General features: G+C 38.1%; 1 protein-coding gene across 3 annotated transcripts; it reads right to left on the minus strand.

The window, feature by feature from the left end:
• Window positions 1-95: 95 nt before the first annotated feature.
• On the minus strand, window positions 96-6,190 carry arl3l1 (ADP ribosylation factor like GTPase 3, like 1). Of its 3 annotated transcripts, XM_012850585.3 has the most exons (6): window positions 5,918-6,183; window positions 5,012-5,155; window positions 4,056-4,172; window positions 3,668-3,718; window positions 2,114-2,299; window positions 96-760 (listed from the first exon to the last, which is right to left on the minus strand). In XM_012850585.3, the coding sequence occupies exons 1-6, from the start codon at window positions 5,933-5,935 to the stop codon at window positions 713-715; spliced, it is 564 nt and encodes a 187-aa protein (XP_012706039.2). In that variant the 5' UTR covers window positions 5,936-6,183; the 3' UTR covers window positions 96-712. The 3 variants fall into 3 exon arrangements, with proteins under 3 accessions (XP_012706039.2, XP_035983236.1, XP_035983235.1); XM_036127343.1 differs by lacking the exon at window positions 5,012-5,155 and having other exon boundaries at window positions 5,918-6,190; XM_036127342.1 differs by lacking the exon at window positions 3,668-3,718 and having other exon boundaries at window positions 5,918-6,187.
• Between the last annotated feature and the right edge of the window lie 11,348 nt (window positions 6,191-17,538).

A 17,538-nucleotide genomic window follows, 5' to 3' on the forward strand; every position in this document is an offset into this window, starting at 1 on the left:
TGTTTGCTCTGCTATGCCATTAAGATTTGATATCTTGTTTGCTATGCCACGTAAGTGTGTAATTTTAAACTGTCTTTTTTTTTTTTTTTTTTTCAAAGTCTTGTTGCTCAGTTTGTCTCCTTCTCACCGCAAAATGTAAGCACTTGTCAGATTAGCTTGTAATTGTTTCATAGTGAAGTATATACATTGACATTAATGCAGCTCCTTGCCATCACTGACATCACTTGGCTGTGCGCGGTGCCGAGCTAAATACGTAGACACTTTGATTATATAGAGATGGATTTGATTTGAAAACAATTAACAAAAAACAGAAATGACTAATTTTATTGTCAAAATGCTTGCTTCACACGCACACACACACAGACACACACTACTACTGCATGGCTACACACTTTCCTTGGTTATTGTATTGTTAAAGAAATCATACAGTTTCAACAGAGTGGTATCTTTTGGGTTTAAACAGAAACATTTCATTTCAAAAATAATGATAGTACATTAAAATACTAATACATCTTAGAACTAGAGGTACTTCTTTGCATCAACTACCTTTGAAAAATCTTAATAAAAATAACAATTCACAAAAAAAAACAAGTTATTGCAATCTATGAGGTGAGCTGGATGCATCAGAATTAGACGAAGGGAAACATGTCAATCCCATTTTGCGACGCCGGTGCTCTGTTTGGTCCTGGTTGGAGTTGCTTGGGATGGTTCTTTACTTCTTCTTGTTCACAATGTTGTTGCAAATCCAGTTCATGCCATCCTGTTGGTAAAATTGAAATATAAATTGTGTATGGACATAATTTTAAAGCACAGATTCAAATGGGCTCTGAAAAGAGCTGCTGCTCTGATTTGTCATAACATTATGCTAAATTCCTTGGAAATAAGCATTCACACCTGTTGAACGCTTTGACGCTTTGCCACATAACAACCGCACACTTTGACGTACTTTATCGGGATTTTACGTGACAAGCTTGCACAAAGTAGCTCATAGCTGGCAAGAAGCGAAAAAGTTCATGGTTTTGAAAACAAAAGGGTTTTACAAATATAAATCTGAAAAGTACAGAAGTCAGGATACTTTTAGTCAGTACTTTGTAGAACCATCTTTTGGTGTAACCACAGCTAAAAATATTTTAAAAGACGTCTTTACAAGCTTATTCTTTGCAAATTCAGATGTACCATCAGATGTGATGTAAAGCATGTATAAACATCTGTTTTTATGTCCACACTTTGACTAGGCCATTCTGACACATGAGTGTGCTTTCATTATACCCATTCCATTGCAGCTCAGCCTGCACCTTTAGGGTTGTTCTATTCATTCCTACTCATTCCTGAGAGTCTATTATTTATTTCTCTTCCATATTTAGCTTCCCCTTGTCTTCCAATAAACTCTGACCAGCTTCGTTGTTCATCCTGAAGTGTCCCCATAGCATGATGCTGCCTCTACCGTGTTTCCATGTAGGCCAAGAAGTTCTATTTTGGTGGCGTCTTGTAGCTTTGTTCTTTCCCCTCTTCCATACAGATTTCTCTGATTAATGCTCTCCCTGTCTAGTCTGTAGGTTTATGTGGTATGTCATGTCCTCCTTGTTTTGCACCCATACCATTTGTATTTCAGACTGGACTGAAAACTACTTGTAGAAGCCAATATGTACAAAGTCTATATAAGAAAGGAAATGATGTGTGTACGGGTGTGTGTTTCACCGGGAAACACTGTCACACACACAGCTGGCCATTTGTATCATCTTTCGTTTTATAAGCAACCAAAAGTGAGAATAAATTGGCCTTTAACTGCAAGAACAGCGTGTGGATATTTTCCTATTTACCATCTCACCCCGGCAAATGCGTGTCAACCATAAGATTCTGTTTTAAAAACACTCCAGTGGCTTTGAGCATCGGCTTAGCTCCTACACTACTCTTTAAAGCTTGTGTTAATGTTTTGTAGCCTAACAATGCTTTGAACTTGTAAGAAAACCACAAATAATTTCCCCTCCACTTTAGAAATATGAAGTGCTATGTGTAGTATGCTTTCTGTTCCATAAAATCCTTAAGAAACACATAGAAATTTGTGGTTGAAATGCGACCAAAAAAATTTAAATAAGTAGTTGTTGTTCCTCACCTGAACTCCTTCCCCAGACACAGCCGAGCAGGCCTGAATTTGCCACTCGCGGTCCCGGTACGTATGCAGGTTGAGGCCCTCAGCGATCTCACTGGCTGGTGATGCTGTGGCCAGATCCTGCTTATTAGCGAAGATGAGCACAGGAACGCCCTTTAAATTCTCCTCATCAATCAGCTCAGACAGCTCCTGCACAGACAGCCTTTGTGAGTCATGCAGACTGACAAGAGGAAAAGTTTTATGTAGAACGGTGAAAATATATGAAAATACCTTGAACTGCCGGAAAGAAAATATGTATACAGAACTATATAAAAACAATATCTGAGTTTGTATTAAACAATTACCCGTGAGATAGTTTTGTGTCCAGAAAATGACGAAAGAAATTGCTTTCTGATGGCGCCCTATCATTGTAGGTTTTTATGGGTGAATTCACAAACATCCCAATAGATACTAGGGCAGCCATGTTATTTAAACTTTCTAATCCCCGTCAATGTGTTCTGTTTTTGTTTTACACCGTTCTGGTTGTTAAAGCTTTTTTTACTGCTCTATTTAGAGATAACGGGTACATTTCAGTGGTAGCTTGTTAATAGGGGTATAGTAGTGCCCAACCCCCCATCAAAATTGCAGGAAAAAATTGTATAGACAATAAACACAAATTAAAAAAATAAAATGTAACTATTGCATCTGTTGTCTCGTAAGATGTGTCTGACTTTAGATTTTTTAGCATTCCCACTCCATTACAGGTTTATTTTGCGTTCTTTGGTTTATGTAGACCTGATCATATATATTTCAATAAGCGGCCATGTGACTTCAGGCTGGTCTCTAATTGGTTAAAGACCAGCATTGGTTAGAGACCTGTGGCCAATAAGTGCTTTTAGGATCATTCTTTATTCAACCAGATTAATTCATGATACCTTTCAATCAAAGTTACTCTCCAGGCAGCTTAGATGTGCAGGTAAGAATGTCATTTAAACATATGAAAGCAAACAGAGGAGTCAGAAAAAAAAACAATGATTAGAATGGAAAGAATAGCGCAACGAAAGAAAATTGGGTCATTTATTGACAAAATAATAATTTCACGTGGCTATCACTAGAGAAAATAAATGGTCCAACCAGACTTAAAAATCTGATTTAAAAATCCACAAGCAGGAAAGTGACCTTGGACACATTTATGTCCAAGCAGAGTTTGTTGTGCTGGGATTTCTGACCTCTAGTATTCCAACCCCGCAAAACTATAATAGAATAGAATAAAAATAGAGGACATTGTACATTAAGACAAGACATTGCATTTATTATTGTCGTTTTTTTTTTACGTTTTTCCCGTAGATTTGATTGAAAATGGGCAACCCAGTAGGAAAACCGAAGGGAATATCTTCACCAGTTTTTAGAAACCTGATCTGCATATTTATGTAATATAAATGTTATGAAGTAGATAATTGAATAGGAATGTTATGTAAAGAAAGATGTCATAAAAAGTCAAACAGCAGAATGTTAAAACACTGTGATGCTTTTTTTTTGGGGGGGGGGGGGGGGGTCAGAATGTATTTCCAAGCTCACCAGTCCCGTCTCCTCAAACCTCTTCTTGTCTGCGCTGTCAATAACGTAAATCTAAAAAAAAAAAGACAGATCAAGGTTTTTTTATTTACTGAAAAGTAACACCATGTATTCAATGTCAAACTTTAGTAATCTTTAAGAAGCCAGAATGCGTTACATGCTGTCTACATTTACTTCAGTTACTTAACTTTATTTAAATCTGCAAGTGCTAGTACAGTTTTATTTGATCCTAAATATCTAAAAAGCTGCCATGAATCCATATATCTTAGAGCAACAGAAAAGGGCTTTTTCATATGGACATTAACCTCCATGCACATTACTAACTTTTATTAATAGTCAAGTTGTAAAAAAAAAAATTAAGAATGACTTGAATTAAATCAATATGCCTCACCAAGAGGTCTGTGTTTTCCAGGTACTTTTTCCAAAAGGGTCTAATCTTCCGCTGTCCTCCAATGTCCCAAACATTGAGTTTCATGCCATGAGAGGCCACGCTCTTTATGTTGAAGCCCTGGAAGAAACCACAGAGAGCAATGCATCACCGCCTGCAATTCCAAATAGATGTAAATAGAAGACAAGGCCTCTGAAAACGTTTAACTAATAGACTAATCTTTGCTTTGTTGTTCTCAGTTACAACCATGTTATGTGAGAGAGCGCCGTGTGCTTTAGTCATTTACGGAGACACAGTCAGGCGTGTTAATCCGCCGCCTTTTTTCATAACATCTCGCCCTGTGTTTCTCTTTGGCAAAGTTGGATAACAACGTTATCCCGAGGGGCAGCTGAGGAGCAAATCTGAGGATAAGACCAGAAGGATCAAGCCAAGAGTATTGGCTGATGTGTCAGGTCTGATTTACTTTCACGGCCACCGTCGCCGCGTCTTACTGGTCGACATCCTCTCCCGGCCCAAAGAGCCGTCACACTTGTCCGGGACCTGGCAGCGCATCACATATTATTTTCTTGGAAGAGTCAGATGAGGGCGTCAGATAATGGCATTAGCGATTAGATAATTGCATCAGAGCGAGATGATGGAAAAAGGAAAAAAAAAAAAAAGAAGAAGAGGAGAACTCGGCTTCACGCGAGTATATCTTACAAGAAAATGTGTTGGGGAGATACACATCAAGACACGGTTTATGTTCAGATCAAAGGTTTTTTTTTAACGGAAGATGACATCCATGTGTCGTACTTTTACCGCATCCACAAAAAAAATGTCTAAAACGTCTGATTACAACACGAGAAAGCTGGCATTAAAAAGACGCCAAACTTCAGAAGCACACACACTTTGTAAGTGAGAAGCCATGATTGATTACCATGCCCCCCGCATATAATTCGCCCCCAATGACCTCCTCATACCTGCGTTGGCGTGATGGTGTTCACGTCTTCAGAGGCCAGGTTTTTCAGCAGCGTGGTCTTGCCTGCGTTGTCCAAACCCAGCAGCACTATCCTGACCTCCTGATCTGTAGATCCTTTCAGTTTCTCTATGACAGACAGTAAGCCCTGCAGGGAGGCGCGCGTCGGGGGGGGGGGGGGGAGGGGGGGAGCGACAGGAGGTCAGAGAGAAAGACATGGAGAAGAAATGAGCTCAGTTCACACCAGTAACACGACAGGGCATCTTTCGGTACTTGTAGTGGGAATCTGAGGAGCAGAAACTGAGATTAACCACTTTTGTGATCCCTATAAAACAGTCAAACGGCTAAATAAGAAAGACAAACAGGGCCTCTACCTGAAAACGCATGAAACCCCGCTGACCTCTCTCGGATTTGAGGTCAAAGCTCTTTTTTCTCCCACCGACTCATTTTCAAAGTTTCAGAGTGGGTTACCCCCACCCATTCTGAGAACTATTAATCTGATGCTTCGTTTAGAAACGCTCCGGCATCAGATGCCCCATCCATGCGACAGAACCCTCTTTTAATGTGATTAGTCTGAAAGGTTGCACAACAGTTCGCACGGCGTAGCGCGACTGCCACGCCGCTGACAAGACGCAACCGAAGCTTTGAACGTTTGATTGTAAGTGACGGTGCTCGTGTGATTAACTCCACATCAAAGGAGACCTACGCGACGGTATAATTAGAGATGAACTGACACAACCTGAGGAATTTGGATAATCCAGCCTGGCTGAGAGCGATACAGGGGGGGAAAAAAAAATGAAGGAAAAATCCTGACTGGTTCGTCTTCTAAAAAGCCAAACCAGCCCGAGGGGAAACAAATAAGCTCACATTTGACTTTCTAAGTCCTGCTGCAGCAGATCAGATCACCTACCTTCTGAGCTTCTCCCATGTTGGTGCGTGTCCTGTGGCCTGGCTAGCAGGCTGCAGCTACATTCTCCAGTGGCACTCACACAGGTGTGTAAGCAGTCCAGGTCACGCAGAGTATCTATCCGGATAATTAACCCGCAAACAGTGCTTTTTTTTTTTTTTTTACCCGCTCCCCTTCTCAGAAAACTTGTCTAGGTTAAGTGCTGTGTGTGTGTGTAAGTGATAATGTCTACCTGGGCGTCAACAGCTCCTTAGTGCCACTGCAAGCAGGAAGAGGGGAGGGTGGATGGGGACTAGGATTAGGAGTCCAGAATTAGCCCTAGCCATCCATGCAAAGGCGGCTCCATCCTTCTCCCTTCCCCCCGCTCCTTGGTCCATCCCTCCATCTCCACTTTGCAGTGGCTTTACCTGGATTATCCGTTTGCCACCTGCTGTAGGAGGAAGCTAAATAAACAGCCATTCGCATACGCAGATTGGGGGGAAAAATGACCCATATGGCTGCTGTTAATGCGAGGATACTCTGAACACTTTGAGGACTTAGGGGTAGACGGGGATAACGTGTAAATATTAAAGGGTTAAATCAGAGAGTTGAACCAGGAGACTATTTCTGCTTTCATTAGTCCGATTCCTCATATGGTTGCTTTTTAGAGGGGGAGTGGATAGATTTATTGTTCAATATATCCATTGCAGGCTAGCCACCGTTAAGCTGCTCTGTGTAGAGTGTGCTCCTGTGAATAGAGCATCCAGCAGGATTAGTGGGAATCTCTATCCTGTATCTGGATTAAAACATTTCTAGGCTCTTTTTCTCAACTAAACGGGGCCAACGCGGACGTAGCGTTATGTCACAGAAACCGTCCATACAGCGGGGTGAAAAAAGGTGTTTCAAACATTGTTTTTTTTTTTATTGTTAATATGTTTTACATGACCCACAGAGATAAGATTCACCACATTGGTAAAAGCCAGAGTAATACAATTCAAAAGAAAATAAAAAGTAAATACATACATTAAGTTGTGTCAAACAGTGGAATTACACTAGGACTATGTTTTGAACACACTTACATAAATGTAATGTTAAGTCAACTTTATTTGTGTAGCACGTTTCAGCAGCAAGGCGGTTCAAAGTGCTTTACATCATGAAAACATAGAGACATCATAAACACATCAAAACGGTCGCTGGTTGTGAGACCAGTAACAAACATTCCATTTTATCAAGAGACAACATCAATACACATCAAATATGATGGTCAGTGTTCCTGTTATTATGGGTCGAGCAACTCTGAACAGGTGGGTTTTCACTCTTGATTTAAAGGAACTCAGTGTTGCAGCTGTTTTGTAATTTTCTGGACGTTTGTTCCAGATTTGTAGCACACAGAAACTAAATGTTGCTTCTCTACGTTTGGTTCTGGTTCTGGGTATGCAGAGCAGACAAGAACCAGAAGATCTGAGTGATCTGCAGGGTTGATACAGCAACAATGGGTCTTGAATGTATTCTGGTGCTAAGCTATTCAGTGATTTCTAAACTAACAGAAGTATTTTAAAGTCTATTATATGAGCTACAGGGAGTCAGTGTAAGGACTAAAGATAAAAGCATGGATGAGTTTCTATGGATCTCGTTGGGACATCAGTCCTTTAATCCTGGAAATGTTCTTCGGGTGATAGTAAAAAAATAAAAAGCTCTTTTTTTATTAATAACGGCTATGCAATGTCTACTGGATAGGAATTTTTTTTTCATTGCATTGATCAGGTGTGATTCTGGCCCATTATTTCCCACAAATGGTCTTCAAATCATCAACGTCTTAGGGACGACTTCCATCAACTCTGATCCTTGATTTTGTCTGTAGATTTACAAGTTGGTTGATTAAACTGGACTAATCTAGCAGATAATTTTTTCTGAAATCCACAGACAATTTCCTTGGCACTGTTTGAAATTATATAAAAAAATAATCACAATCAAATTATCTTCAGTACATTATGCATGGCAGCATATGCTTATGAAAATGTCCCAGTGCATTTCTCTCGGCATCCTGTCTTCAATTAAGAGTCTGCCAGTAAAAGATGCTGAAACCCCAAACCATGATACTCCATCCTCCTAATGACGATAGGATGCTTTTATAGTGGTATTTTTCCTGAAAGCGCATTCTACCTGTACTTTATTGATTTTGCCATATCTTCTCCCAAAAACCTTAAATAAGCATACATATGCTTTTTCTTCAGCAGTGGAGTCTTGCACAGTGAGCGTGCATTAAGGGAATTGTGTTTCAGTGCTTTCTTTGAAAAACAACAAAGTTCTGAATCACTTGTTAAGAAATCTTGTGGGATAATTGGTCAAAGCCAGTTTGTGGTACAATCATATTTCCATTTCTGGATTATGACCCCATCAGTGACCACTGAAGCATTGAAAAGCTCAGAAATGTGTCTCTTACCATCAGTATGTTTTTCTACTATGAGGTTGTGACGGTGTTGACAGTTTTATTACCCTGAAAGACATGCTTCTGTTTTGAGTGATACCATGATGAGGATGATCAATCTTTTTAATGACCATCCATTTGGAATAAATCTGATATTAATTTTCACCAAGCAAAAAAGTTTATTGAAATGCAAACAGATTTCAGTTACATTATTGTTTTTTTTTATGCCTTTCTTTACCTCCTAAATACTTTGTCTGTTAAACACATCCCCTCTGTGCTACTTCACTTTAATGTACAACATTTTCCTAACTAATTAGTTTGCACATATGCATTATTTCTACACCCAGTGAGAAGTTTGACGACAACCTCTTTCGAAATATACGATAAAAACTAGAGATGTTCTTAATATATGAGTCCTTGTAATCTGCCATCAGTGAGACAGACTGAGACTAGAGACTATTTATTTAACAAGAAAACACATTAAATGTACATTATGAACCAAGGCTTAGTATTTATCACAGCTGACTGCGATAGGCCGTTTCCTTTAGTATCCTCTTGGAAATGGTATTGGACCAGCATTGTGTGCATCTTGTTGCCTCTGCCTCATCCTCTCCTTGTGTTGAGCTGCCAAAAGGCATAAATAAGGTCACACTGATTAATGAGCATCGGGCAAGTTCAAAAATATGTAGCTCTAAGGTTCGCAGTCATTTTAACATCCATCTCTTCTGTATAAACAAAAACACTGACAATGGGAGGAAACAGAAAAGCTGAATCAAACCATAACTAAAGGAATTAGTCAACCATGACCTCTAAAGGTCTCTGACTGCCAAGTCATATCTAGCTTGTTTAGTCTCCGTGTTCCAGTTTAATGTTTAAAAAACACACGCAAATCCAAATTAAACTCTTATCTTACAATGCAGCTCCAGGCAAGAGGACAAATGAGTGTCAGCTCATAGATGTCATAAATCTTCTTACGCTGCTAATGTTAAATACTTGTTTGTTCACCAGCTGATAAGGATTGAGAAATAACACAGATGAAAAGTGCATTAAGAAAAAAAAAGTGTTTAAAAGGGGAGTTTTAAAAAGTCTGATGTACGCCTAAAAATTAACAGCATGTAATTTATTCAAACAGAAAATGAAATGTAAAAAAATACAATGTCACAGTTAAATGTAAAACAAGTCATCTAAAAACCATAAACAAAATCTTTTATCAATTGTCATCTTTTCCAAGTCCTAAAAATAAACAATTTGCTTCACTTGCTGGACATTTTAATGACTACTCTGAGCTCCAGTCTGTTGTGGATGTGCTGGAGTTAAAACATTTGGTAGTAACAGCAGTATGTGAAGGGTGCTTTATAAGGCAACAAGAATATCATTTTAAATTGGGCTGCATATGGCTGTATTACTATTTATGTGTTCAATTTCTTTCATGTATTCTAAAGGACCTCTTTGAGCAGCTATATGGCTGTGTCTGAATGGAAACACTCTCTTTAGAGGTTTCACTTTACACCATGACAAGTACAAAAACAACAGTATGAGACTCTCACACTATGGTATGTTTGAGTAAAAATACCTCAGTTTTTAAACCCCCCAAAAAATGTGCATTACCCTATTGCTTTAAAAAAAAAAGAACAGCAAACATTCAAACTGCTGCTAAAATAATGTAACTTACTGACTACTGCTTTTATAATAATATAACCATTAACATTTGTTCATTGTTGTCTTAATTTGAAACACAGACTTAACCTCTTTTGGAGCAATATTGGCAAACCTCTCCAAACTGCTTCTGATCTTGAAGGGGACATGACATATGCTTTTAAAAAGAAGCCATAAGTAATACTGACACCTTGTGGTTCAAATCGGTACAACAGCTTGTCAATCACAACAGTCTAATCTGTCGTTTTTAAACGGTGTGAAACTCTTTTGAATTTTTACTTCCACAGCACAGGTATATGATACTGTATTTTGTTCTACTTCTGGTCCACTTCTCTAACTTAATTCCATGTTTGGAGGCTGCTGCTCTTTTGCCAAAATAAAATACCAAATGCTGCGCTCTGCGTTGGGAACCCTGGGAACTTTCATGTGATTGGCTCAGGAACCAGGAAGTAAACACGGGCTACACTCTGAACCAAAGTAGTTCTGGACCGTACCTCTAGGTTTGAAAGGAGAAAAACGTGACTAAGACATTATTGATGGAGAGGACCGATTGTTTATAAGAGATGTTACTTCCTCTCCAGGTGAGAAATGAGGATGATTTAGGTTGATTTTACATTAAATATCTTACTTAGATCTCCTTTAAGTTCTTCTTTTTACATTTAAATCATTCAGTTGTGGTCTATATATAGTGGAAGTGCAATGCTTTGGTTTGAATTCCTCATTATTGTGCCCCTACAGCCCCTCTTTTACTCCTGTTCTGAGGTTCATCTGTGGGGCAACTCATTTTGGTGCGGCCTCTTTAAATTCAATGGAGGCGCTACACCCCCTCTTGTTGCAAAGCGTCACACTCCACCACGTTCGGCCATTTTTGTAGTTTGCTGGGGGACGGTGTAATAATTGTGTTTTGACTTAATCGACTTGTAGCTTGGGCATCCTTCAGCTTGGACTACAAAAATCACAGCAGAAAACAACAATGGAAAATTTGTGAAATTGGTTAGCTGGAAGTCCATGACCTTGTTTAGCAGCTCTGCAGCAAATAGTGTGATGTAACTGTTCAAAAAATATAATAGAGAACAGAAAAACTAAATAGATTGAAAATATGACCCAAGTAGAATATAAAGATATCTATGCAGCACCTGGAGAGACTATATTGAGCTTTTCTGCACTCCTAGAGACTCCAAGTCCACAATAACATTATTTAAGGGCTAAGAAAATTGGATTTCACATTATATTTGTCCCCTTTAATGCATCTGGGGTGTCTGTTAATGCATATTCTCTGTGTTAGGTATGAGTGCAGCTCACATTTTTGAGAACTTGAAACCTGAATAATGGTTTTAAGGCAATGAAAGAAAAAGTAACGCAATCCATCTTAACGCCATATAATGGTGCTCTCTTTGGGTGTGAACAAAACATTTATAGGCTGCTGTGGTTTTTTTAAAGAGACTAATGTTGGATATTTCACAGAGAAAGAGCAGGAGCATTTCGTCTTAAGGCGTGGACTCAGTGTCTGCTGGCTGTCTGTATGCAAGCACAGTTTAGCTTTTTAGAGGACCTATAATGGTAGTTTAGGCCTTTGCTTCTTCTCTTTGCTATAAACACGACCATGCTGCCTTTGGCTTCTGCTTCACATGTCGTGAAGGCTCAAATTCCAACCCTTCAAACTGTCAAATAAAATGTAGGATTTTATTTTTAAACCAAATGCAAAAACAAACAAAAAAAACGTTTTGTTTTTGTTATAGATGGAGCAGAGATGAGCTGATTAGCTGCAGGTTTAAGCGCCTCTTTCTGACCATCCTACAGGTAACTGAAAGAACAAAGGTGTTGCCATGATTGAAGATTTTGTCAGCTAATCTACTTAAAAAAACTCGATAGTTTATTAAAGACGAACATTGTGGTGTTTTAACTCCCTTATGGCCAATATATAAAGACCACCTGAATTTATTGTGATTTTCTGCCTGTAGTTATTAGAAATGTTAAAAAAGGAGCATACATTTTGTTTAAGAAAAGTCCAATAATCAGAATCTGATAGTTATTCATTATTATCAATATATATATTTGCATTTTCTACTCTGATATTAAAGTTTTAAAATGGGAGCAGCTGTTTTGGAAATTCTGCCATTTTAAAATTCTGTTCAGCTGAGTAAAGACAAGGGGAGGGAGGCAATTATCTAATCCATATGTTTGCTAATAACATCATATATATATATATATATATATATATATATATATATATATATATATATATATATATATATTTGAGCTTTTTTCAGAAAACATGATAAATTAACAAGAGAAAGTTTAAGTTGGAGCTTTGAACTCAGTTCAAAGTGTTTAGGTGTGTGAACTATAGACATAAATCAATTAATTTAATCTGGATAAAGGGGTTAAGAACCTGTTCTTGTTAAGGTTGAACTGGCCCAACATTGCATGTTCTACACATTACCAGGGATCATAATAAAAGCACTTGGCCATCGTCTAGCAGCCAGAGTCTGAATGACTTTAAATTGTATTTGAAATACTTTGATGGACCAGATTGAATTGTAAAAAAAAGAAAAAAGAAAAAAAGTGTGTTGTTTTTCAATTTCAATTTACCTAAAACTTTTCAATTTACCTAAAACTCTATCTACTTTTGTGCAATTTTCAAAATAACCCTCTATCTAATTTAGCATCAGCTGGTCAGCTCCATAAATTTGCTCTGTTTGGTAAAGATTTAAATACCTTCAGATAGTAAGAGGCATATTCATACCATATTTGTGCATGTACTTTAGTTTTATGAGAACTCCATTTTCAGACTTCTGCAGGTTTTCATTGATGTACTCATACGTATCCAAGAGACGGCACACATGTAAAAAAGTTATTAAAAACCATCTTTGTCAGTGAGCTTCTGGGAATTTTACTATGTTTGCATAGAGGGAGCGCAGGTGTTTACCCACGTTTTAGTCTTTGTGCAGTTATACTCCCGACTGCAGCCTTGTTTCTTAAAATAAGACTACAGCTGCGCCGGTGAGGTCAGTAAACTTTTTAAAAAGAAAGAGAAAGGAGGAGAAACCAAAGCTCAAACCATCCAAACAAAGCTCTTACCCTGGTCCTTTTTAAGCTTAATCTTCATTGCCACCCCCATTATTATGACGAGGGCCAAAGCTGAAACACCACAGACCACCAAGATCAAAATTGAGTTGTCTGAGTGATGGTAAATGATGAGTCATAGAGGAAAAAAACAAAACATGGAAAATATAAGTTAAAATTGTTAAACTCTCCTCACCCCCATACATTAAAACCTGTAATGCGCTTCAGTAATTAATTCAGCAAAAGTCATGAATGCATTTTAAGAGTCAAATTAGAGTCAGGATATTTACTTACTCTCTGTCTTGATATTAAATGGTTCGGATTCACAGCTTCCACATGGGGTGCTCACACAGCATTTGTAGTCGCCATTTTCACCTGAGAGGACCTTCTCTATATTGTATGTTTTGCCGTGGTGTCCAGTCTGGGTCTCATCCTTGTACCAGGTATAGTTCAGGTTCCCATCAGGGATATTGTGGGAGCATTCGAGGGTTACCTCATCACCCTCCTTTATGGGCACTTTGGAGCTATTGACCTCCGACTTGAAGACTGTTAGGACGGAAAAGAGCTTAGCAGTGATAGTGTTCAAGGATCAGGCAAGTTTGTGACTTGCAGCTCACTATCACAGATAAGGATATTGTTAAGATTAATTCTGAATGTTAATATTACTTCTCTTGAGCATATTTATAATAATGACTAATCCACAACGCTACCAATTCAACCCTATTCAGCTCATTCCTCTATGCAGTCAATAGTTATATGGAATGATTACATGCGTTTTAGTTTAGATTTGGAGTCTCCTGTGTTTGCCAAATTTGCGCTGACCTTCTTTTTATTGCAAATTTGACATGAAAACAGCATGGGCCGTGTCATCACATGTAAAACGTCCAGCTCTTATCTTAAAGTAAACAAGTACAACGGCCATACGCTTACCATAGTCAGTGAAGTTGAATATAGTGATGTTAATTATCCCCTGATAACAGCCTACAGAAAACAGAAATGTAAGAAAAGTCATTGAGAGCCTTTTTATTATCCTGGGATAGAATTATGGCCATAAGTAATACTCTCTTTGTTTTGTTTTTTTATATATACCTCTGTTAATATTACATCCCTTACACTCATCAGTGGCAGAGGAAGAGCAAACACAAGCTGCAAAAAAAATGAGAACAGGGAGAAGATTATAGAGAATCAAACAAACACTCAATATCTCAAAATGCTGAATTTTTGAAGAATAACCACATATCGGAAGAGTTTTTACCAACAAGAAGTCCAAGCAAAAGATCCCTGACTGTTCTGATCATTTTGTCAGCAAAGAACGATACATTTAAGTCTTAAATGGAAAGAACATTTAGTCAGTTTTATACTTATAAAACATTCTACACAAATCAATTACTATTATATTTTTTTTAATATTTATTACAAGGCTCAAATGTCTTGATTTTACCTGGACTGTCGCTCCGGGGGCAGACTCGTGTGATGTCCTGCTCTGCTCTTCTCGGTCTAAATGCCTCTGCAATTTCAAAAAAGCTCGGGAGAACTGATCACAAACACAGATAAGGATGCAAATGAATTCATCCCTGGAACTTGGCATCACAAACACTGCCACTGTTTATTGGTTTCAAAGGTAAAAAAGATAGCTAGTCATCACAGCATGGGTGCTGCTTTAACGCAAATTTGTTCAAATATTTTCTAGTTCTAAAAATAAGAACAGGTTAGACGGCTGAATGGACCGACGGCAGTTTAAAACGCAGATAAGTGAAAGCTTTACAATGTTGCAACGTACAGTATTTTTTAAGAAAAAGTTTACTTTTTGTTAGGTTAAAATACTAATACTGGTGTACTTTTATTAAAAATATACAGATTTGAGACTAAGTAAGACACGCTCATAGAGGAGTACTGAAGCCTGCCCTTTTATCAGGAAAATTGTGTTTTTCTACGCAAAATCCCTGTTCCTTTGGCACATAACATCTAAAGAGGCCAATATTAGACCTATGTATATTACATAAATAACAAAAAAAATCTAAGCATACATATATTAGAGTCATGAACGGTCTTTACAGTCAGCAATTTATTCACACAGTGGCCACTAGAGGGTGCTGCAGATTATCTTTTCTTCCCTTATTGCTTCTTTGAGAACACAAGATTCTGGAGCTCTTCTAAGTCTGCACACTGGTGACAGAGAAAGTGTGTAAAATGGGCAAGAATCCACTGAAATACATTTTAATCACCAGACTGTTTCAAAATAAGAACAGAGCAATGGTGACCACACAGAAACCACCAGGCTTTTATTGCGCATTTCTATTTGCATGGGAGTGATATTTCGACTTTGGTCCAGCAAATGAAAATCCTTTTGAATACATAGCACACGCTGCAGCTGTTCCTCTTCAGTTTATGTCCCCTGACAATTTAAAATGAAAGCAAAAGTCCACTCTGCTGACAGCGAGTTAGAGACCAGCTCAACCAATGTCTTTGCAGCAGTAAGGCCTACGCTACAAGGAAGCACAGAAAAGAGGGAACATGCTTTTACACAAGTGCGATGTTTGACTTCTTTCTTCATCCGAGGTTGTTATAAACGAGCATTGGTATTTCAGATTTCCTGTTCATCTCCCATGCTGCAACAGGGAATGAGGAGTTACTGAGATGGGTGGCGGACAGTGGTGGAGAAAGTACTCATACAATGTACTTAAGTAAAAGTACAAATACACAGACAAAAATTTACTCAAGTAAAAGTCAAAGTACCACATTATTATTTTACTTAAGTAAAAGTAAGAAAGTACAAGCTTTTAAAACTACTTAAGTATTAAAAGTAAAAGTACTTGCCAACCATAATACCTAACGGCTTATATAATGTCATTAAGTGTACCTATCGTATTTAGTTTTAACTGTAACTGTTACATGGAGATTATTTTAATGGCGCTAACATTTATTTAATAACCAGGACGTGAAGGAGTTTAGCGTCAACTTATATGTAACATTCATGGCGGGAGACGCGATCACGACCGCAGTAATCACTGTTACTTGCAAGTTCATGCTAGCTTATAACAATATACAGTAATCGTATTTATTTACTGCAGTCGAGTTAACAAAAAGCTTGCTAAGATTACATAAAACTTCACTAACACAAATTAATTTAACATCGATAGCATTTAGCAACTTAACTTACCTCAATATGTTTTTTCAAATTTGATGGTGAATTTTTGAAAGATAGAATTTCATGCTTTCGGGGAAGGCAAAGGCGGCATTGGAATCTCCAGGAAGCGTTTTTTGACCCAGTTATTTCAAAGAAATCTTTTAAATAAGGCCATGGGTGGGGCAGGTCTTCTGGAGGATGACCATCCTTGGACTCCATTCTGGGAGTTAATGATTCTGCAGGTCCTGCTCTTCTTGAGGGAGGGCCTAATGGTTATTTCCCGCTTTGGATTGGTTCAGCGGACTGATTCTGCTCTCGCCATTGGATACTTTCAAACTAACGAACAAATCAAAAAACCGAAATGCGTCTTGGATGTAACGAGTAACGAAACGCTGTATAGAAATGTAGTGAAGTAGAAAGTACAGATACTTACTGTTAAATGTAGTGGAGTAAAAGTAGAAAGTATCCATTATTAAATCTACTCAAGTAAAGTACAGATACACGGAAATTGTACTTAAGTACAGTAACAAAGTACTTGTACTTTGTTACTTCCCACCACTGGTGGCGGATAATGTCAGGGGTGAAGGAACGACTGCCGTCTGCTAACCAACGGCTGTCAGTCTGAAGGGAGTAAAGCTCGGCGGCACACGCTCCAGCAAGTTGGGAAATAGCTTTACATTAATTACAATCATTTTAGCTGCTTATGAGAGAACTTTCACCCTGGGTGTTTCTCTCATTACAACGATTTAGCAGCTCAATTTGTTTTGGGAGTTAATTCTCATGCACTGTGTAGGGAAAAGGTTGGCAGTGAAGACATTTATTGTCATGCAAATTATCAGTTTATTTATTTATTGTACACCTTTCGTTTTGTGCCACAGATTATTTCCAGAATCTTTAGATCAGAGATCACCAACCTTTTTGAAACTGAGAGCTACTTCATTGGTATTGTGTCAAATTAAAAGGCTACCGGTACTGACCTATGAACTACAAGAGTCCGAGCTCACCTTAATGTTCGATTTTGTTTCTACATTTTATTCCTACTTGCTTTTATTCTGTTTTTTTCCCCCTATATTTTAATCATGTAAAGCACTTTGCATTGTCTCTGTACTAAAATGTGCTATATAAATAAATTTGCATTGCCTTGCCTTAATTTTACGTAATATAAATATGTTTTTATTGCTTTTGTCATTTTTAAATCTATGTAAATACGAGTATGATTAACAAGGAAGAGCAACTGAATAAAATAGCACTTTTCTTTGAACAGGATGTGGGTGTCACACGTGGTCCTTGGGGGCTACCTGGTATCCGTGGGCACCATGTTGGGGATCCCTGCTTTAGACCCTATTGTGATGTTTCCGGTTATATTGC

The sequence above is a fragment of the Fundulus heteroclitus genome, chromosome 23 (assembly GCF_011125445.2).
Source record: "Fundulus heteroclitus isolate FHET01 chromosome 23, MU-UCD_Fhet_4.1, whole genome shotgun sequence".
NCBI lineage: Eukaryota > Metazoa > Chordata > Actinopteri > Cyprinodontiformes > Fundulidae > Fundulus > Fundulus heteroclitus.

Excerpts from the sequence above, each read along its gene's own strand:
- arl3l1 (XM_012850585.3), bottom strand. Across the intron at positions 4,173-5,011 it reads ACACCATCACGCCAACGCAG|GGCTTCAACATAAAGAGCGT; the intron begins GTATGAGGAGGT and ends GGTTTCTTCCAG. Across the intron at positions 761-2,113 it reads TGTCTGGGGAAGGAGTTCAG|GATGGCATGAACTGGATTTG; the intron begins GTGAGGAACAAC and ends TTTTACCAACAG.